Source organism: Anguilla rostrata, chromosome 10 (genome assembly GCF_018555375.3).
Source record: "Anguilla rostrata isolate EN2019 chromosome 10, ASM1855537v3, whole genome shotgun sequence".
Classification (NCBI taxonomy): Eukaryota; Metazoa; Chordata; class Actinopteri; order Anguilliformes; family Anguillidae; genus Anguilla; species Anguilla rostrata.
In genome coordinates, this window is record NC_057942.1 from 32,507,736 (window position 1) to 32,530,605 (window position 22,870).

Sequence of the window (22,870 nt, forward strand, 5' to 3'; positions counted from 1 at the left end):
AGCGAGACGGACTTCTGTGTGACCCAGTTGACTCATAGCTGACAACCTCACAGGGTTGACACCCAGCCATGTCATGAGTTGACCAGGGCTACGAGTTGGCAGTGGAAGGGCATTGTGGACTTTGTCTCACCAGAGTCTGATTCATTAACATACCAGGCAACCACAAACTACCAATGATCTTGTGAGAGAAACACATCTCTTTTCCGATTGGCTCCAAGCTCTCCTGTAGTATTGTGACTAGCAGATGTGGATCGTTCTCAATCTTTAAGCTAAGTCTTGGGTTAGCGCATATGTGCAGCCTTGTTTGTGGGTGACAGTGTAACTTCTGCTGATACAGGTGCCACAGACTCTAGAGGCCCAGTTGTCATTTCCAAATTGGAACGGTAGACATTAAGGGAGAATTGTTACTAAAAAATACAAAAAATAGCGCAGTGTGTTAGGTTGCATGTGAGGGATGTAAGATTACATCATGGAAGCAGCTCAATACAAGTGAGCCAGAAGAAATCAGAATTCACAATGATTGCCAAAACCCTGGTGGGCACTGAGTCTGGCTGTGCATGCTAATTGGACAAAGACAGGGACGCCAACTGACATGAGTAAAAATGGCACATTTTGTACCGCGGGTGCTGCCTCCTGTGGTCAGGACTGTGTGACACTGACAGTAGAGCATTCTGGGAGCCAAACGTCACTGAACTCCAGTAGGAAAGGCCTTTCTCTGGCCCGGTATCATCTTATGTTTCTGTGGCTTAAGTGGAATACCTTGTGAACACACACACACACACACACACACAGAAAACATACAGCACATGCACATACATACATGCAAACACACAAACATACAGTGCACACACGCACACACACACATGCACACACACCCAAACATACAGCACACGCACACACACACATACACACACACACCAACATACAGTGCGCACACAAAATTCACACATTTGAAATTCTTGACAAGAATAACATGCCATCCCCAGGGAGGGTACACGGAGTGTAAGTTACATTCTCTCTCCCACACTTGCGGGTTTATCTCATGACCAAATAACTCAAAGTCTCACCATCACTTTTCCCCTTGCTTTCTGTGATGATTTATTGCACAGTCACTCTCACCCTTGTCTGCTCGTGTTGTATAATGGCATTCGTCTCAGTTTGCAAAATCCTACCAAAGCCAATCCGCCTTCTAATTCCTTCTCCTCTACTTCTGACCACTAAACAGAACATTATCTCTCTCTCTCTCTCTCTCCCCCTTAGAAGCAGTTTTAAATGCTTTATTGAAATAGCATAAAATACATACATAATACAAATATTTTCAATCGCATTTTTTTAAAGTTCTTTTTATTTATTTTGTACGGCACTTTTTACAGAGAACTGTCGCAAAGACACTTCACAGAGAACCCGAAGGTGTCACTTCTTTGTGTTTCTGGAGAGAATGGATGCGGATGTGTGGATGGGAAAGTGAGATAAAAACTTCTGCGTGCGGAGAAAACCACTCAAATCGTGGCGAGAAAAAAGTTTCCGATCATATACAACCGTCACTGAAGGAAAAATCAAGGCACACGAAAAGAACCAACAGCAAAACTGATCATTACGTTACCATATATTAAAACATAGTAAATCAAAACAAATTATTATTTTTGTCAATTCTCCATCCCACAGTCAGAGAAACAGCCTCCTCCACATCCGCACCCCTACGGTGTGGGGGGCGAAGTCTCTATGTTGTGTGCCACACTCGCACAGTCTCTGTCCTCAACCCACTGACACCAGAGAAGCCGTCTCCATGGCGATTCCCAACCCCAGAGAAGCCTCTAATTCCTGCAGCTGTGAAGTCTGGATGCGGCATGGCTGGTTCTCCCACACAGCAGACCCACTTCCTGGAGAGCACTGCAATGTATCATAAATATGTAGAGCTGTTTTGTGTGTGTGTGTGTGCGTCAAAATAGGCAGTGGATCGATATGAACAGCCTTGTCAGCAGGTGGAACCTGTCAATCACTGGAAGCAGAGCCTATGCTGGTATATTTTGTAAATATGTTGTAAATATGTTTTAAACATGTAAATACATCGGCATTTTTGAAGATACAATAATGGCAGTGTATTTTAAAGTATATTAAGTAAATTGCATACTGGAAGTTATTTTGTAGATTTGGCCTGTATTGGAGAGTGTATCTGAGAGCATTAATGTACATATGAGTGGGTGTGAGACAGAGCATATCAATGGATATAGAAGATAAGTATCATTGGGTGTGAGAGTTTATGTGAGAGTGTGTGTATGTGAGTGTGTATTTGTTTGTGTGCGTGTGTGTGTGTGTATCAGTCTCAGGACCCAAGGAAAGATTACTGTGTGAAAACCAGAGAAGCACATAACTGAAGAGTGGCCAAACCTGGAACCCTGCAGAGTGGTGGGAATGTGGGCACACACACACGCACGCACATACGCACACACACGCACGCACACACACACAGACACATGTGTTGTAGCTGGACCAGTGATCCGCGTTTCCCGACCACACCCAGAACAAGCCGGTCCATGTCACACCCAATCTGAGCCTGGCCAGGTGCTGAGGCCAGGGCAACAATATTTTGTTCAGCACGGCGGGGAGAAGAGAGAAAGGACAGAGAGAGCGGGAGAAAGGACGAGAAAGGTGGGGGGAAAGAGAGACGGAGAGAAGGAGGGAGAGAGAAGAGAAAGACGGGCGAGGGACGTCTGTGTTTTTCGCCTGCTCTCTGAGCTGAGCCCTGTGGAATGCTCTGAGGTTAACCCTGGGACATAAATCACGGAATCGGAGCCGGGATCGCTAGGGAAACCGTGAGGCTCCTGGTGATGACATCACTGCCCTCTTTCTCAGGCAGAGCGGATTAGGTGGCACGAGCGCACTGGAACGGGCCCCTGGCCCAGTTCTGTCCTCGCTTGTCTGGAGCGGATGATATTCTGTTGGAGCTCCTCGGGCAGAGGATCAAGGCTGAGGAACAGATCTGCACGCATCTCCCTGCCAGCACGAGCCTGTCTTACTCTGTGTCCCTCCTCTGCACTCTTTAACCCTTTGAAGAGTAGGCGTTTTTCAAAATTCGAAGTCAGCGTTCTAGAACACCCGTACTGATTGTTGCATCATCATTAGAACGTTCAGTTAAGAACGTTCTAATCAAAGATCTGCGATCTCACACCAGCTTATAGGGTTAACAGATACCACCTTTGGCATGGTCAGTAGCTCTGTTGTGTTGACTGCCAGTGGGGAGGGGGGGCAGGGGCTGGGGTGTGTGCCTGTGCGCCTTGGGCCTCCCCCTGTGAATACAGAGCGCATTGAACGGAAGGGCAGAGGAAGAGAAGGAACAAAGAAGAAATGACCGAAGGACAAAATAAACATCCTTCTCTTGTATTTTTTTTCTCTCCAGGAGTCTGTCTGTCCAGAGGCGAGGCAAAAATCGAGCCAATCAGAAAGCGTCGCACTTACAGAAGTAATCCCCCCCGCCCCCCCCAGCACCCCCACCCTGCATCCACACGTGCTTCTACCCCCCCGAAAGGTGGTGACACGCCCCGTGTTTTCGCAGCATCTCGCTGACCCTCCCCACGCCGTCAGGGACACGCTCAGTCTGAAGAACCTCTCTGTGTACGACAGGAAGTGGAAGTTCAGAATCTAGCACAATGGGGGCTAAAATCCGTTGCGAAGAGTTCATTTGTTCCCCGGCGTAAGCCTGTTTACTCCTCATAAAGCGCAGCTTAGGGGTGGAGGACACTGCATATCTGGCTCACAAGCCTGCGAGCTCCTCATCAAATGACTCTCAACAGAGAACAGATGTCTCACTGAAGCCTCCACAGTCATCCGCTGCTATCTCACTGCCCGTAGGCAAATAGAGATACAAAAAAAATGCCTTGAAATAAAAACACATTATCAAGATATTGCAACGTTTCACTAAAACTATTTTTTTTCAGATATCAAATTATTTTTTGTTAAATACAGTGAAATGCTGTATATTTATCAGAAAGTCCACATGCACAATGTTTTTCCGCGTGTTCCGTTTCCGTGGAGTTGCGCTGTTTCTGTTTGAGTGACAGCTCAGATATTGAAAGGTTCATTCTTCCAGGGGGACAATTTTGTCTAATGAATAAGGTGCTGGGCTTGTAACTCTAAGGCAGGGGGTTTGATTACCACCTGGGGTGCCGCTGGCGTACCCTTGAGCAAGATACTTCACCTGAATCGCTTCAATAAATATCCCACTGTATAAATGCGTTGCATGTAAAAATGTAATCTGTGTAAATCAATCTGGCGTCTGCTAAGACCCAGAGTGTCTGTTAAATGCAGAAAAGAAGTATGACATGATGTATTTTTGGAGTACATCTCCCCCTTCCCCCCATCCCCCCATCCCCCAGCTTCTGGTCTACTGTGCTCAACTCCATATGGACATGTCAAAAACAACTTTGTTCCATTGCGTGGAATTCTTAAGTTATATAACCAGTGAGGGGACTACAAAAATCAATCTTCAGGCACCAGCGAGTGTTTTGTGCATGTCCAAGACTCTGGCAGGGTTTTCAGCCTACACGTGTCAGAGCCCGATGTCCAAACTCACATCTGACAACAAAAAAAAACAAGGAATTTAAAAGTTTTTAATCGACTGAACTCGACTCAAACTGACTGATTCAAAATCTGCCACGAGTGCTGTGAGGTGATTTGTGTCGTAGCTGAAATTCCTGTGGGACACCCTGAAAGGTGCCTAACTGGCAGTGCAGCATAGGCGAGAGCACGCCCTGCCACCTACCATTTGAAACTATGCTCAGAATTTCTCTGTCGAGAGGACAACTCTGCACGTAGATGGGAAATCAAGCCTGGGTTTAGTCTCCTTCTTCGTCCCATGACCACACACTAAACAGTTTGGACAGTGGCCATCCATAGACATGCCTGTAGAACAGGACCATAGTGACGGGAACCTCACTGCCCCAACGACCCCGCCCCCCCCCCATCCCTTCCAAGGGCCGTTCATGCGAATCACACCCCGCCATATATGGTCCGGCAGCCCGACCAATGTTTGCACTCGCCGCTCATGCATCTCTCGACGGCATGGCAACGGCAACAAGGACAGCAATGTTCTAAACTGCCCAGACAGACATACGTCCCCATCGCACGGCAGAGTGCAAACCAAAAAAAAACTCCTTCACAAGTTGAAATGAGTCTCTGAGAACGCCCGTCAGGCTTAGCGCCTGGGCAGCGTAGTCTCAGCACACAACCGGCAGTGGCGGAAAGCACCGCACAGTGGTGTCGGCAACGGGCGTGCGCTGCACGCACCCGCGCCGCGTTCCGACGCGCCGACGAAATATTACTCACCCTTCACCCCCCGAAACCCAAAGCATTCCATTAAGTTATAAATTTACCTAAAGCCTGTACCTTGCAAGGTTGTACTTAGCGCTCCGGGGTTGAGATAATACATTCCAGTCATAGCTCTACCTCACACACGCGCAGAGCTTACAGCTAGGAGGACAGGGGGCGGCGTGTCGGAGTCACGTTGGGGGGTAAAACAATGGAAACGAATAACAAAAAACACATGATCGATGGAGAGTAATGACCATGGGCGGTCAAAGGTCGAACGGTGACCTTTGCCCAACATATATCACCCTTAACCGTTCTAGCACCCTCAAGCTGCTACCTCAGTCTAAACACTCATGACAGGAGGTGGATTTGCCCCTTCCTGGATCACCTAAACAAAGATAGTACCGGATAGTTTAAGATCCTGAGTCCATAAAAACCTACTGATAATGCTAAGTACAAATCACAGCATGCACTTCTTAAAACTACCTCTTTGAGACAGAGAGAATGGGTGTAGGGGAAACTTGCCAACCGGCAAATTAGAGACTTTCGGCAAATGAATGCGAGTAAAAAAAATATATAAATCATGTCATCAACTCGAGCCACCACCCCACCCAGTCAGAGGAAATGCCATAGCTCTGTGAAGCAAAGCTTCCTTGTACAAATGCACTGATGGGAACGCAGACTGCTAAAGCTGCTATTGACAGGGACAGTACTGTAGGCCGTGCCCTGTCGCCCTCTTTGTCTCTTGCTGCAAAATGGCAGCTGGAAATATGACCGACTTCCACCCTCCTGATTGATGGGACACGAGGGCCTGTCGTCCATGCCATGCTCTGGAGAATCCATCAGCCAGAAATAAACCACAAAGTGCTGATATCACACACAATCAACTAAGTCAGTAAAATAACCAAATTCCATAAGTTGAAGACACCAAAAGAAAGGCATAAAATATTCATGCTTTCGATAAGGAGACACGTTGGCACAGCCTCCCATTCCTGTGGCTCTATCCAAAGAAGAAATAGCTGCAGTCGACACTCAGCTGAGTCTTTCTCAAAGCAGCGTCTGGACCACCAGGGAACCGGGGGGTTGTGGGTAAATTATGGCAGGCCCTGAGCATGGGGGCAAGGGGGACACTGGCCTTTTGCAAGTCCCGAGCCTCTGCTCCGAAGCAGTTCCCACGAAATCAGGCGCTTGTTCTTTTGGGGGTCTCCCCAAAGAGACCTCAAGTGTTTCTCTGACTGTTAAAAGCTCACTGTCAACTGGCAGGACTTCAATGTTAGAGATGGAGACTTAGAGCACAAAGGAATGCAGCCAGCTTATTGGGTCGTCTGTGGGAAGCAGAAGGAGCTTGTGACCCAATCAGTAGCCTCCTCTGGCCAACCCCGCCCCTCTCTGTGCCCACTAGGCTCAAAGAGGGCACTAGTGGGTCAATTGCCTGCCCAGCCTGCCTGGAGCTGCATGCAGTACAATTTACCGATTCATTAATTCCCTGGCCAGTTTGTCCAATTAACCCTATATTCATTCAGTGAGCTTTCATTCAGTAATTTGTGGGGTTAGTTAATTTGTTATGGGATCAATCAGTTGAATTATCCCGTATTCATTCCTTCATTCATTCATATGTTTGCTCGTGAAGTTTATTCATTATCTCCATGTGCATTCAGTGGCGATTCATTCATGATTATATTGGGTAAATTAATTCATTAGCGGAACAATCTGTTTAATTAGTTCAATATGCATGCAGGGATTTATTAATTAGTGGGGTTCCTTTTCCGTTTGTTCATCGATCTGATAAAGCGCTCAGTGTAAATGAAGTCCCAGGACATTCCGTAATGGGGCACCTTTGAACATACATATTATTCTGAGCTCTTTGGTTGAAGATTGAAATGTTTGCGATTAGTGCTTGATAAAGAGGACAAAGGGTAAAAAGGTTATTTGTCCAGGACAACTCATGCACGCGTAATAACACCCTCTGGGCAGCTAAAAAGTCGATCGTTTGTCACACTTTATTTTTGGAATAAACAAACTATCCTGCTACCCTGCACAACCTATATTTGAATTTTGTATGCGTGGTGCGTAATTTGCTATTTATTAACAATGGTTGATTTTGTTGCCACTTTCCACACACCATCTCCACATACTGCCACAAATTCTCATATGCGAATCAATATAGTTCTAGATATTAGGTTCGCTACAACTGCAAGCGCTTCTCTGCGAGGGCGGGTAGGGGTGAGCGAGGAAGTAAAATAAATGGAACTGAGTCCCATAAAGAAAGCCAACTTTGAGACAGGCACTGTGGTTTCGTCTACGCTAGACTGTTAAATGGCGTTCGCAGCAATAATGTGTGGGTCTGTTTCTTCCTGTTAGAAACCAGTTTTTTTAACGTCCCATTTTATTGTTTAAAGAAGGAAAACTTTAGCGAGCACCCTGTTGCTTGCCTTTGTGCTCATACACTGAACGCACATAACGAAGGAGTGAAGTCCAGATGAATTTGTTTAACTGTTTTTTTTTTCGTCGGCTGACGGGAGGTGGAGCTTCTGGCAAAGTATTCTCTTTCAAAACTTTTTCCACCTCCCCGCTGAAGTTCGCAGCACACTTCATCTTCACATTCGTAGTGCCTACTGCTTGCCTGGAGGGCTGTCATCACGCTTAATGTTCGAAAGCTAAAGGACTACATTTTAAACACATTTTTCTTATTATGTCTGTTCTTTTCCCGTGAGCGTGTGTCTGCGTATGACTGTCGGCCGTAGTTCGCGGATATTGCAGAGCGATCCCAAAGTGGTCAGACCAAGGGGAGTAAAAAGTCAGCATCACAATGAAAGCTATTAACCTGGACACCTACAGCCTGTCACTGCTCACGGCCAAAGAGGACATTCTCAACCCCCGCTCGTCAACCAACTGGTAAATGCATCGCCTCGAGCTGTTAAGCTATGTCGAGCCAATGCCTCAAAACGACCCAGGCGTGCACATTGTTGCACATTTAAATGTTTCCTTTATATGTTTATTTGTTTATTACTTAATGTGTGGAGACCAGACCGAAAATACTATTACGCCTAACATTCTTCTTTGAACATGTTTTGTTCGATGACTGCTACCAGTATCGCAATTATGTGATCATTTATTTATTTGTCTTATTTATTTAGCTGCGCGCGCTTAAATAAATAAGCATAGGTCTTTGAGAGATGTGTAACTTTGCTCATAAGAATAATTTAAGGGTTTATACTTATTTGGAAGTAGCCAAGTTAGTCGTAACTAAGTGCGTAATAACCCGATGACATAGTTGCCTGAGGAACAGTGAAGGCAATACAGTCAGCTATGCATGTGGGGAACAATCTAACAAGTGTTTGTTTTAATGCGATTTTCACTACATTCGGGCGTTTACGTCCGTTCTGTCACACTCTGGGGTAATTTGCATTCACTCAGGCCGTACCTGCTGCGCCCCACCAACACTGTACAATGTCCACACATAGATTCACACACACACGCACACACAGAACGAACAAATCTGACTGTTTTCATTCCCATGGTGCTAGTGTTCCTGCTGGAACAACAGTATATTACTATACAACATGGCACTGTATCATCACAATAATCTTTCCAGTTATGGTCTTGCCCATGACAAGAATTTACAGGCATGAAGTACAGCATGCAAATGTATTATGTCTTTCTTATGGTACCAGCCAGTACAATAGCAATAATTAGGTTTTTAGAAAAAAAGAAAAACACCACTGTATATTCCCGGTAAGATTTTGTAAAAAGGAGCTGTACTGTGTTTGTCACGGCTTTGCTCAGGTTTCATTGAGTCATTAAGATACAAAGTGCAGACCTCCTACTGAGAATGGGAGTACACACATTTTAATGCATCCTCACCTTCCAAGCCTGCAAAGTGTGTGAATTAAGGTGTCATTTATTAGGGGAGAGAGAGGCACATAGGCAGATTCAAGGTTCTTGGGGGGCGGGGGGGGGGGGTTGGTCGGATGGGTTCCAAGGGGGTTTCCTGTTTACAGCACGATTCGTTTGCGGCTAACTTATCTCTTTGGTTAAAAAGTAGTAATAAAATAAAAAATTTTTTGTTGCTGTCCAACCAAAACAACTAATGTCGTAACAGCATAAATCAGAGAGGACCTGGCTAATGGCTGACTCAGATATGCACTGTGGTCATCAGAAAGTCTTGTAGAGGCAGCATAACAGATACCGCCCCCCCAACCCCAAACACAAGGAGAACTCGCAGTGTGCAGGGAGGGAACTGTCAAGAGATTCCAGATGACCAAACCCACATGACTGAGGACAGATCTGAGGCTGTGCATCAGAGAAATGCTGGGCGGGTAATTGTGACAGACTAGGCCCCTCGGTTTTAACGGAGATTTACATATTTCTCAAACTTGTGGCTTGGCTTCCCCCAGCATCCAACAGCCCCAGGGGTATCAGGCATGGAGGCCTGAAAGAGAGAGAAGTGATAAGCAGAGGCCGTGTGCATTTCTTATCGCAGCAGTTTCCAAAGTTTCGAAATACCCGCACATACGCTAACCGCTGTAGTGTTCGGCTTGATCGGTGTGATTAGCTTCGGTGTCGGTGTAACAAGTTTTTTTTTTAAAGATGCATCTTATGACTCACCTCAGCCTGTTAAGATGCACTCTATTGCATGAGGTGTATAACTGTGTATAACTTTGTAGTGAAAAAGGTTTAAAAAAGAGCAATTGAGTTTTGGGAGGTTTTCATTTAAGCAAAGCCCAATTCCTGTTGTGCCCATATACGCGCTGCGTATGCTTTTGTGCTGAAGGATTATTTGTAGTGTAATAACGGATGAGGAATATGAAAGCATGACCATGGCTGTGGTAATGCCATTGACATTTTTCACATTCAGTCAATAAAAGTTCTGGCTGTCTCCAGAGCTCAAGGTTGTGTACAGTAACCTTGTTTTCTTTTCACAGCAGGTTGTCTAAATTGGCCTTGAACTGTCCCGCACTGTACATGTGCATGTATCCGCATGTGTGTCTCTGCCTTTTTTTTTTTGGCTTTTATTATGAAGCCTTCTGCCTCTCCCCTTTACCCGTTTGTCAGTGGTCATCTCTCAAAGTTCAGTGATCAGGGCTTCAGCAGCACAACCTCACAGGACCTGGCAGAGCCATGTTATCAACTTTTTCACAGTGTCAAGTTGTACTTGAATCAGTACAACTTGTGTCTGTGTCTGAGTGACTTCATATGTCGCCACGTAATTTCCCTGTTTTATTACCCTCTCCGTGTGCTTTGCATGCAAACACTTTCATATCTCTCATTTCTCGGCTCATTACAAGTCTTTTTTTGCTTGCAGTTGTGAGAAGGTTGTTCTTAGTTCTTTTCTATTCAGCTAAGAGAATGGAGAACAAGGGGGGTTATTATGGAAAATGTCCAGACACCCCCCCCCCTACTCCCCTTCACCCACTTACCCCCAGACACCCAATTGTTTCTGTGTGGCAAACCAAAAGGTTTGGGCAGACAGCGTTGGAGCATGGAGCTGAATCTGATATTGGTTTTGGTATTCACCCCTCTGAACGTGTTGGGGCTTGGTGTTCGCAGATTGAATGGTGTTATTATACTTTCCAAACAGTGAGCTCCCTGCTACATTTCAGCAGGCTGATGCCTAATTCCTGCAGACGTCCTGAAACTTGCGGCTCCAGCAGCCGTCTGGGGCTGGGGGCCGGTCCGCGTTTTTCCACACGCACGCGCGGTCTGCCTGGGCTTCGCTGGACAAACCCAGACACGAAACCCTTTTCCTGTACTGAGCTTGTGCACCTGTTTCTATGGAGCACTGTTTGTTTGGGGCGGGGCCGGGTGGGGCGGGGCTGGGCTGGGCAGGGCAGGGCAGGGCAGGGGGAGCCGGAGTTGGGGTGTGTGGAGACCGTAGAGCAAAGACAGAACTGTTAGTTTCAAAACTTACCCTTAGCTGTTAAAAAAATTTCCAAATTCTCACCATCATTAGAGCTCAGGGCTTTAATTCTTTAAAGATTCCATGTAAATGGGCATAGAAGTCCCTTTAACTCTGGGCTTGTTGAAAGATCGAGGAACAGGCACATCTTGTTTTGCTGCCAACCCCCTGCCTCTCTCGCACTTGAGCTCTCTGGAAAGAAAGGCCCATTCTGAATTGTTGAATTGCATTCTCTCTGTATTGATTGGCTGGCGGGCTTGAAATGGGTAGCGGGAGTATAATGATGTCGTCACAATGCTTCCACATCCCCCATCCCTCTCAGGGTCAAGGTGTGGGGGATGTGGCCCTGTCTTAGAGCTCTGCGTATAAAACGTTTGGGGGATTGGGGGTGGGCAAAAAGGGGGTGGAGTTGGACTGAATTGGGGAGGACAGTTTTGGTTCTCCCTGCCCCCACCTCCAACCTTGAGACCTCTGTGTGGTTCATCTATTGATGCTGAGTGCACACGTGACTGCTGGAAGAGGAAGCATCTCTTTTGCGGGAATGGTTCTGAATGGGGTGTCTCGCTCATATTCACTTCCCAGCTATTGGCTGCAGCCGTGACAGTCCTTCCTGTCCATCACGCCTCAGCACCGCCCACAAAGTAAAATGCTCAGTGTTAATTAAACTCTAACAGAGTTCCCGCAAGTCCAATAGACAGGGCTCTGTGTTAAGATGTGCTCCTATATTATTTTGTCCAGCTAGCACACATCAATTTTCAGTAGCAAATGCTTCTAAAATGGGAGCAATGTAGAGCCCTGATAGGCTGAATGTACTCTGTCAGAGTGAAATATACTCGGTCTGAGTTGATTTAACATTGAGAATTTTACTTTTCGCAGCTGTTGAACAGATTTGTACAAATCCATCTGGGGTGCGTGTTAAGGTGTGTCCCAGAAACATTCATCCACTTGCTTCCCTTGTCAGTTTTAGCCATGGAAAATGATGACTGTAAAACCAACATTTTCCACATTGTGACACAAAAGGAAACTTAATACCCTTCTTCTCTTCCTCTTGGCAGTAATCAAGATCATAATATTCCATATCTAGGTTCCTAATTTACCTTCACATTGGAGTTTGTGCACATATGGTGGCCTGCTGCATTTTAAGAAAAAAGTTTTAAACCAAAGATGGCTACTGTCCTATCCACTGCCAGGTTTAGCGACTTGTCTGTGGCTGTTTAAGAGTGCGATCCGCCATTTCATGTTACAGTCTGCAGGGCTGTGCAGAAACTCTTCCCCCGTCTGAGCAGGGTGGGGGCGTATTTGACGTCCGCACACCTGGAAGCTTGCAGGGGGCGGCCATGTTTTATCCATTGCAGAGCGCTCTCTGCCTGGGTCATTTGCTATGCAGGGGTGTGGGGACCATACAGCCAGGTCTTATTCAAACAATCATTTTTTATTAAAAGTCCAGTTTTTTTCACTCAGTACTGACAGAACAACCCTGGCCTTGTTGTACTAACCCTGTGTTCGGGATGTATTTTGCAATAAGAAGTTGGCTCTGCTCGGAATGTTTGAAAAGAAACCAAGCGAGCCGTCGTTGAGATATGTCTGTAAGTGTCGGTTGTGTTGGTTTAGCAGAATGATTTCATTTACAGTGAATGTCATATGCTGATAAAAGACAATGGTGAGGTCTCATTTGCTTTGGTGTGTCCGCAAAAGGTGCCAAGCCACCTTCCTCTCTACAAATTGACAAGTCCCAGCCTTTGTTCCAGAGATGTAATCTTCTTCTCAAGAAAGGCAGGTTAGAACGATTTGTACATGAATCGACTGCAAAAAAAAGTTATTGCAAAATGCTTCACTGGAATATCAGGTTTTAAACTAAGTTTTAATACAGTGGCAGTTTTTTTTGCAGAAGACACATCATTTTGCCATGACACATAATGTAGGATTAGTTTTCTGCACTACTGTACCTTTATCATGACCAGTAATATTCCAGCCAAACAGTGCTTCCACATGCTTCAGGTACTGTGCTGTTTACACAGATACTGGTGGCACAGTGGTGTCCCAGAAGGCACTGTTGAAGATCCCAAAATTTGGGAAGAAAATTGTTAATACGACTGCTCTTGATGCCGTAACAGCTGAATTGAGTGTCTGTGGGCAATAACCTTGTGTTCTCTCCCAAGCATGGTTGGCCATGTTTGGGAGAGAAGGCAGTGTTTTAAGTTTCCTACAACAGACATCTGCAGGGAGGGAGGGTGGGAAAAGCAACTAGTTTTGATGCACAGCGGTGTCATTATCGTTGATTATGAAGGTAATTTCAGCTCCTTAAGCAGAACGTATAACACAGGTAATATGCTAGCCCCTCCACACCTAAAAGAAGAGAGTAAACAGCAATTATCATCGCACTGTGAGAAAACACAACCTGTGGGAAATGTTTGGGTGCTACAAGGACTGCTCACACCATTAATCAGCTTTCAAAGGGCCACTGACCTTGGTGTAGATGCGATATGTCCAACTAAGCCCTTTGCATGGGGTTCGTGTTCGCATTCGGTAGTTAGGGATCTTGTCCTCCCAGATAAAATTGCTTTCAAGTAACAAACATTCACCCTAAACAGTAATTTAAAGGTAAATTACAGCTTGTGTTTTGACAAAGAACAGGTCTCCGGAGGAGCCAATTAAAACACATAAAAGTGTCATGTGTAACCCTGATTAAAGTTTGCATCGCATGCAGTCGGATTTGCAGTGAGCAGGCCCTCTCTAAGTGGGGGACCAGACATGACTTAGTTTAGCCTCATGGCTGCACAAAGTGAAAGCGCGATTGAACGTTTGGGGTTATTATTGGATATTGGAAGAAGAGAGATGATATGGTGGGTGGGCGACCACATAGGGCCCCCCTTGTGAGGCTATGGCCTGCAGGAGGAGGGGGTGCTCAGTCTGGGTTATGGGAAACCAATTGCAGCTCCGTTAGGCAGCCCTGACTTCATGCATTGAATCCCTTGAGAAAGCAAAGAGTAGGGCAACAAGACTTGTTACGGGCATCAGAATTGCAAAATTATCATCAAAGTTACAAAGATTGATCGCGATTCTTATCTTGTTAAAAAGAATGAAAAACATTGTTGGGTTACAGGAATAGGCGGAAATGAGTCAAGCATTGATGAAACAATCAAATCAATTCTTTTTTCCCACACGGAGAGTTCTTATGTTCACTCCTGTCAGCACTGCCATGGGTAAGGGTAGGGCAATTTTGGAAATGCTCCTCGAGTGATCTAAGCTCCCTGGGGCATTGTCAACATGAGGCATTCTTCTGACAAATTGACCCTCTCATCAAAAGAAGTCAGTGATGTTCTTTCCCGGCCCTGGCTTGTCTTTGTTTGATGGGACTTGCGCGCTCTCACAGTGGTGACAATCGAGAAGTGGTGAGTCAAGTCTTCTGTAGACGGTGTGAGAATTTTTTTGAGAGTCTGCTTCGGTCCCGTGATGTCAGAGCAGTCGGTAGGGAGCGGCTGGAAGCTGCTCGGAGCATTTGAGCGCATCTCAACTGCTACCGGGAGACGTGACACTCTGAACCAGAGGCAGAGGGAGGGTGAGTCAGCGCTCATCGGTGGAGTTCAGGGTGTGAACTCTTTAACGTCATCGCAGAAGATTGATCCCGTGCTCTGAGTCAATGCTAAACGGTGGCTAATATCAAAGCACAAGTGGATCTGTGAGAGCAGTTCGTCGGGTCGCTCAGGGTCAAGGTCTGCGCGCTAAACCACAGAAACACAGAGAGCTGCTTTAACCCAGATAGTTACAGCACGGCGTCTGTGTGGGCGTGCTGCTTCACCTGCCTGTTGGGTAGGAAATCTTGGGCCTTCAAATGAAAATGAGAATGAAAAACAGTATAGGTTGCGTAAGCACAGGCTCATTTCAGCAGAAAACCCAGAAAGGATGTCAGTTGCTGTGTGGCTTTATGGTTTCTTGCCTCTAACGCCTCTTGGAGTAAGATGATGCATCAGATTTCACAATGAGGAACCTCTAAGCTGTGCGCCCTCAGTGTCGCAGTAATTAATCTGACATTACCTTCTGTGTCTATCAAGTGGAACAGCCATCTTCCCACCAGCGACAGTGGCCCTGCTCTTGTGTTTTAGCCCCATGCGTCCATATTGGGAAAACACAGGTGAAGGAGGGGGACGCTGCTCCCACAATCCTCCTTTGTTTTATGACCGCGGTGTCGCATCGCTTCTCTCCTGCGGGGAGCGCTCAAACCGGCCGGCCCTCCCGTGAGCGTGCCCGGGCCTGGGAGCTTGTCCTCTGGGCGCCCGCGTCTCCGGGCCCGTCTCCGTGGAGACGGCAGCTGGGAGGGTAGTCGAGATGGGAAAACAAACATTCCTCCCCTGTAGAATCCGTGCGGGGGGGTGGGGGGGGACCCGCCAATCCCGACTGCATGCCAGCCTGTAAGCCCGCTGGCCCCTCCTCTTTGTAGTCATAATAACCAGGCAATGGAATCACCCCTCAGAGGGGGATTTGGGTTTCCCAGGTGTTTATGAGTGTACTGCACAGACTCCACAGGCAACCACAGGACACACATTGCACTCTGCCAAAATACTCCCTCTATACTACTCAAGAACTCTCCTGGATGCCCCAGCACAGCAGAACCCCGTCCCTTCTGCCAGGGGCACAGCGGGGAGGTGCCGAATCCAGATTTTACCTGCATGCCACAAAGCTCTTGTGCTCTGGGGTGCAGATGCTATTGTCTGCCAGCTCAACACATCAAACACATTCAAGGCTGTAAATCATCGATTGCTCTGAGCTGCTGGAGAAGGGAGGGCTTGGCACGGCGGCCATGCCAGTCCCCCGGGGAGCAGAGAGGTCCATATTGTGGTTTAGGCGCCCGCAAAAATCTGTCCCACCGTGAACTTAGCTCCCATGGCAGCAGTGCCCGCAGTGTTCTTTCTCAGCCAGGACGGAGGCGGGGGTGATGGCGGGAGGGAGATGGGGCTGTCTGGCCTAAGAAAAAAAACAGAGTAGGGGGGTGGGGGTGGGGGGGGGGGTTGAGGAATGTAATTAAAGTTAACAATAGTAAACTGGACTTGCTGGGGTGGGCGGGGGGCAGTGCACTTCCTGTCCAGAGAGAAGAGCTAGGCTAAAGGCTCTGTCTGGAGCGACCGTCAGTTACCGGATCTGGACATGCAAAAGTGGCTCTTGGGCTGGGTGTGTGTGTGTGTGTGTCTGCGCTTGTGCGCCTGTGTGCGTGCATGTGTGCAAGGGGAAGGGGAACCTTCTGTTTCAGAGCGAACAATGAGCTTCGAGAGAAGCTTCCGAAAAGACAAGCGTGGAACAACAAACACGCCGGAACCAGGAGCGGCTCGCTTTGTTCTGCGGTTATTTCTCGCCTCGGCTTGAGCTTCCTTTGTCTGCGCGACAGAGTTCCTCCCCCCCTCCCTCCCTCCTCCCCTTCCCTCCTCCCCCCTTCATCTTTTTTTAATTGAGGATGATTAATGGTTAATGTAGTTTTTAATCCGGTCCTTTAGATCGTTAGATATATCTCTGGCGTCTGTTATATCTGCTGCAGATGGTGTTCTTATTTTCTCAGCAGTCTGAAAAAAAATCTTTCTATCTTTGCGCTGTGGGCTCAGTCATGCTTTACAGAGGCCTGCATCCTCTTCATTGTCAGATTTTTCAGAATGTTTTTTACTTCCTGCTGTTCTCAAATATTAGCTGTATTTACACTTCATATGTGCATCCTTGATCTGGGTTCATCTAACCTTTAATTCTACTACCCTGTTATTCAGACTCTGAAGTGATGGTTTAAAGAATTATTAATACCTATGTTTTCATCAGTGTGAATTACTATGAGCTTGGAATGTTGATTCCTGGTTGTGTGTGACCTCTCTGATGAGAAGCAAGCCTTGTGCACTTGAAAAGGTCAGTGGACCTGATAGGTTGGGCAGGATTCTTTTTTAAAACCTCCGTATGAACATGCAAACATGCATTAAGGCCAATGGGAAGAGGCAATTTGCGCAAACCCTGCACTTTACCTCATTAAAAATAGAACCATTCTCATTTTCTCACTTGCTGATTTGGTTGTTGTTGACTACAGGATAGGGGGTTTACTCAAACGCTTCCCCATATGTTTTGTTCTTTGTGTACAATGATCATTTTTAACTCTTCCGCATGAGTTCACTGCTACAGTTTAAAGGAAATGTAGCTGGCACTGTGCTGTATTTGCCTGTGCCCACGCCAGGTGAGCGTGACTTTTGTTCATCCAGTTTAAAAGAGAGGGGGAAGAGAAGGAGGAACACAGAGAGGAGGCGAAAGAGAGCAGGGGGGACAGGCTCTCAGTGGGATCAGTGCATGTGTGGGACAGACTGTAGGGGAAATGCCAGAGCTCTCCCTGGAGAGTACTGCTGTCTTAGGGAGGCCCGTGAGCCAACTACATACACACACTCATGTTCACATACAGCACATACACTCATAATCTCACACAAAAACACACACACTCCCGTACACACGTACAACCCATACACCATTACTCTCACGCATATAAGCACACACATATACTCATTGTGATTTGGTGATATGGTTTTATTCTGATATTCTGGTATGACTGTGTTGATCTGTCAAAGCACTTTGAGCTACATACTCTGTATGAAAGGTGCTATATAAATAAAGTTATTATTATTATTATTATTATTACTCATGCACACACACACACACACAAACATATTTATTACAAATAGTGTGTCTGGTTCACTCCTCTGATAAGTAACCAGGTCATATCATTTGTTCCTACATAATTTACAGGTTCACAATTGTGGTTTATTGTCATTTAGGAAGTGCGTGCAAATGCAGTGATTCATGCACAGTTCATTGCGTGCGCAGATAGTCTGCAGGTTCTGCACCAGAGGCAGAATGCGTGGAATCTGGTGGATTAACGAGTTCAGAATCCGCCGCGCAGCTGCTTTACGAGCGGAGGCCGCGGCCCCCTGGATCCGTGCGGGGGGTCAGCGGCCCCGGGGCCCCCGCCGGCCTGCGCCTTGTCGCCGCTTGTTTACTGAGCCGGTGATAGAAACCAGGGATGGCCACCGCGGTCTTCCGCTCGTTACGGAAACGTGTCTCACGCGGAGAGCAATTAGGAGACTTCCATAAACTAACAGAAACCGCCCCTTTCCTCTGGTTGGCTCTGTGGCCCCCAACCACAGTCCTCAGCCCCCCTCCCCTACAACTTTAGCCCCCTCTTACCCATCCCCATGAGTAAGAATACAGTACAGATTAGTGTGAGTGACGTTTATATTATGCAGGTTTTTTAGTACTGGCTAACCTCACCACAATACCTTGGGAGTGCAGGTTGGGGTAAAGGGGGACGGGGGGGTTGCTGGTCTAGGGTATGATTTGGGCACAGAGTGGGTGAGAGACTGCCAATCAGGACGGTGTGATTTTGGTCCTGAGTGGGAGGGGTGAATGAGGTATGCATTCTAAGCACTGAGTCCAATGAATGGACCCAACTGGCTCTAGTCCGAGACGAGGAAGCCCTCGATGAAGGAGCCTGAATCAGGACTGCTCGGTCTTTTTGCTGCCGCTGCCCCACCCCTAACGCTCCCCTGGCGCGTGGCTGGCAGGGTGCGGATACAGGGTGAGGGGTGCAGTTACCGAACCGCGGGTCGGGTTACGGAACTGGCCGCTCGGTCTCATAACACAGCTGTGGGCTGTTGGAGGTTTGCGCCTGCGACCGTAACCCTAGACGCGGTCCCGCCCTTATGACCTGAACTCAGTTTGTATATCTTTATGTGTCACCCAACCCTTAATTAACCCCGTCCCCACCGGTTTAACCTTTGACCTGCCATCACACCCAAACTCTAACTCTGTTTTCACTCTCGTGACCCCAACTCCCCGACAAGGTGAGGTCCCAGGTGCATTTGCAAGGATCTTGTATCCAGTGGGATATCCAGTACTGATTGACTGAGGGGATCAGATCTGTAAACCCCACCCGCACTCCCCATCCCCTGTGGGTGTAAGAAACTACATGTGTTGTCTAGCACACTCATGGATCCAATGTTTCCATGGTGACTGTCCCTGACTGGTCATCATGCCTAGGCTAGAGTTGTGATGGAATGTGTTTCCACTAGGGGGGGTTGGGTGGGGTGGGGTGGGGGGTTGGTGGTCCTCTAGTGGTGGTACGATGTCTGGGAATGTGAAACATCTGGACGATTCGAACATTTACAACTAGCGCGATCCACTTCGCGCTCACTGTAAATCCTGCGGTTTATGGAGTGGTTTTTTTTAACGGCCGCAGTAAAAAAGACGGCGACCCGGCCGTACGGCTCCCCGCTCCGCCGCACGCAGCCGCCGCACGCACCAGAAGCCGCGAGGGCCTGCTAGCCAATGACGATCCCACACTTTTTCATAAACAGCGTCTGAGAGAGTCAGGGGGAGCTTTGCGCCCTGCCTTCCACACTTTCTCTCTCTCTCGTCTTCTGTTTTCTCATAAATTCTCTAAGAGTGGGAGCCCTCCCCCCCCTTGTTTCTTGTTCTCTTCCTCCTCCTCCTCTTTTGTTCTTGGCAGTGTTATTTATTTATGCGTTTTGTTTGAGATGCTTAAGAGCACTTTGGCTGCCTGGCGTTCTGTTGAGAGCGGAAGCGTCCGTTCCTCCCATTGACATTCCGTCCTTGTCCGTCGCTCCTCTCTCTCCCCCTCCCTCCCCCTGGTCTTGCCTCCCCTCACGTCCTCCCTCCTTGACTCTCCTCCTTGCTGGGACGGGCCTCCGCTCCTCTCCCTCCTTTTGTCTTCCTCTCGTCCCCGCTGTTGTTTTTCCTCTCATAGTTTCTCCGCTCCCCACTTCTCTCCCTCTCTCAATCCCCCTGAAATCTGCCTATTGTCCCCTCCCCATCCTCTCATTTTCCCATCCCCCCTCCCTCATTCCTGCACTCCTCTTCTGCACCCTGACGGAGGGCCTCTCTCTTTCTCTCTCTCTCCCCCCACCACCTCTTTATCTCTGTATCCTTCCCCTCTTTCTCTCTCTCTCTCTCTCTCTCTCTCTCTCAGGAAGTCTAGGACAGATTAATTCATCTCACAGTCCACAAATAGCTGTTATTCTAATGTAATAGCCACCCTGGGGAACCCCCACACCCCATGCTAAAGCTGGCCACAGGTACATGCTTGTGCCAGCTGGAGGCTGGGTGGAGTTTGGGATAGGGGACAGTGTTCTCTCTGGCTGACCCTTAAACTGCAGATAAAGCAGTACATTCATATAAAAGTGTTTTGGACACACAATGTTCCAGATTCGGAAATCAATACCGCATGCAGCCATTTTGGCTCGGAGAGGCTCAGTACAGCCGCGATGGAGAATTATGCACAAAACCTACGATGGTTTGAGTGGAGCTGGAGTTGTGTACTTCAGCACGCTCAGTGAGATCTGCTTCCGGGTTACCTGAGCCTGCATTGTGCAGGGATAGTTGGCGTTGGTGCGGCATGTTGACTGTGCCAGGGGCAGTGTGCCAGGTGGCAGCTCACTAGTGAACTTTGCAGCAGTTTGCATCAGGGTCATTGGTAAAGGCTGAGCTTCCAGAAGGGGATGTCCTGCCAACGTGATGTCTTTCACAGGAAACCATCTTCACCCCCAACATGCTACGTGGTCTGTGTTGGGGAGCCAGTGAAGATTTCGCTTGTGTTCAGTGGGCTTAAAGTTTTATGTAGAAAGGCTGGTGTAAGGATAGCCTTTTAAGAGGAACAGAGCCAAAGAAGTCCAAAGTCCAAGAACATTCTAAATGAACCCTCACCCCCCCCCCCCCCCCCTCTCTTTCTCTCATTGATATTCACACAGCACAGGGAAATGTGCCTCAGGGCTGGGCAGAGTGGTAGCAGTAGGTCTCCCCTCACCTACATGTCCACTGTTGCCAAGACCAGCACCGAGTCACTAACACTGACACACACATGCAGGTGCTGAAATACACACACACATACACACACATACACACACCTCACAAGTGCGCACACAATCCCGCTTCACCTCCCCAGTCAAGTTATGTGTTGTCATTAGTTCAGGCGGTGGTTTACCTGTCAGTGCACTGCCCCCCACACACACTGTCCCCACAAGCCCTGTGCCCACACACATTGTCCCCACAAGCCCTGTCCCCACAAACCCTGTCCCCTCTCATCACTGAGACTTCTGTCCTCACTCACTACTAAGACTCCAGGTTGGACCACCATAAATTATTTCCTATTTATTCCTTTATTGTACTCTTTACCCACAGTGCAATATTTTGTCCCAAAATGGATCTTTAGGAAGTTTATACAGCTAACTGTTTTGTCCCAGTGTTTGACATTTTGTGAATTGCCTGGGAAATGGTTATGTTGGTTTTAAGGTGAAATGAAAAGCCAGCACGCCTTGTGATTTTCCAGGGCTGCAGACTCCCATTCTGCTGTGTGCGGTGTTGTGAGAGTCCAGGGCTCACTGATTTATGAAGAAAAACAGCGTTTCATCTCCGTTCCCCACTGCTGTTTCCATTAGCAACGCATAGCTACACGTGTGACATACAAGGCCAGCCAGATGTAGGTAAAGGTGGTTGTGTGCGTTCCGGCTGCTTTTTTTCTCAGATAGAGAGAGAGAGATAGGGAGACAGAGAGAACCTACCCCTGGCCTGAATTCACCATTGTGAAATTACTGTGTGTGCATCAGCTAAAAATGTTATTTTTCTGTAAACCATGCAAGGTGTGGAAACACCCTGTTCTTATTTTGTTTGTTTTCTGAATGATTGATTGTAGTTTGTATTGAGGGAATATGCCCAAGGCCTTCTCAATGTTCATGCTGAGGAACATGCCTTGAGGCCTTTCAAACTGGTGTGGACAAAAAAAAAAAAAAAAAGATCTGAAAGGATTGGGTAAACTGTCACATGATTTGTCTCTTCTTTCCAGTGTTGCCTAATTCCATACAACACAACGTTACCCTATTGTCCCCTTTATTTGTGCTATAAATAGCCAAGTCGCCTGTATTGCAGCTGTTTTCACGAGAGCTCCCAGAGTTCATCTGTCTAATTCTTCACTAATTATCAGGTAGTGGGGGGGGGGGGGCATTGACTGGAGTGGCCGCACTGTAGAGAAATGGAGTTTCCCAGCGAGACGAGCTGGGAAGTGACAGAACGTTCTGGCAGGTCACTGTAGGAACCTCGAATTGTGGAGGGGGGGGAGGCAGAGGGGTCTTTCTGTCCAAACAGTGGAGCTGCGGTTTTGCCCATGTTTGGCGAGGGGGGGGGTGTTGAAAGGAAGCGAGCGCCGCACGGGACCGGTCTCTGAGCGTTCCCCTCTGACGGTGGCCTATAAATAGCAGCCAGGGCCCCAGGTCAGAAGTGAGCGAGGCGGGGCGGGGGGAAGGGGGCGCTAATTTACGGTCGTCCCCGGCCCCCCGACCGCGGTGTGGAGAAAGAGAGAGGAGGAGAGACGGTGAGGAGGGGTGTAGCAAACGGAGGATAGTACTGGGGGGGGTTCCTCCCATGCAGAGATATCCCGTGGGTGTGGGATGGGACTAGATTCTCAAATGTCGATACCTCTTCCCTGCCAAACAAACAAAAAAAAAGAACATGTGACTTGTTTCGGGCAGCGCTCGTTACACAATGTTTGGCTGTTTCCTACGTGCGCCATGGAAACCTAGGAATATTTCCAAAAAATATTTACGGGGGATTTTGGAAGTGTAGGAGTGTGTCATTCTGAATCCTCTT

At 47.7% G+C, this 22,870-nt stretch overlaps 1 protein-coding gene across 1 annotated transcript in view; it reads left to right on the plus strand.

Moving 5' to 3' along the window:
* The first annotated feature begins 7,642 nt into the window (after nucleotides 1–7,642).
* The window catches only part of si:dkey-40c11.2 (drebrin-like protein B), a 43,395-nt gene continuing 28,167 nt past the window's right edge, over nucleotides 7,643–22,870 (plus strand). The window contains exon 1 of the mRNA XM_064353218.1: nucleotides 7,643–8,199. Within this exon, the coding sequence (XP_064209288.1) occupies nucleotides 8,114–8,199 (86 nt within the window). The 5' untranslated portion in view covers nucleotides 7,643–8,113. The remainder of the gene's footprint in view (nucleotides 8,200–22,870) is intronic.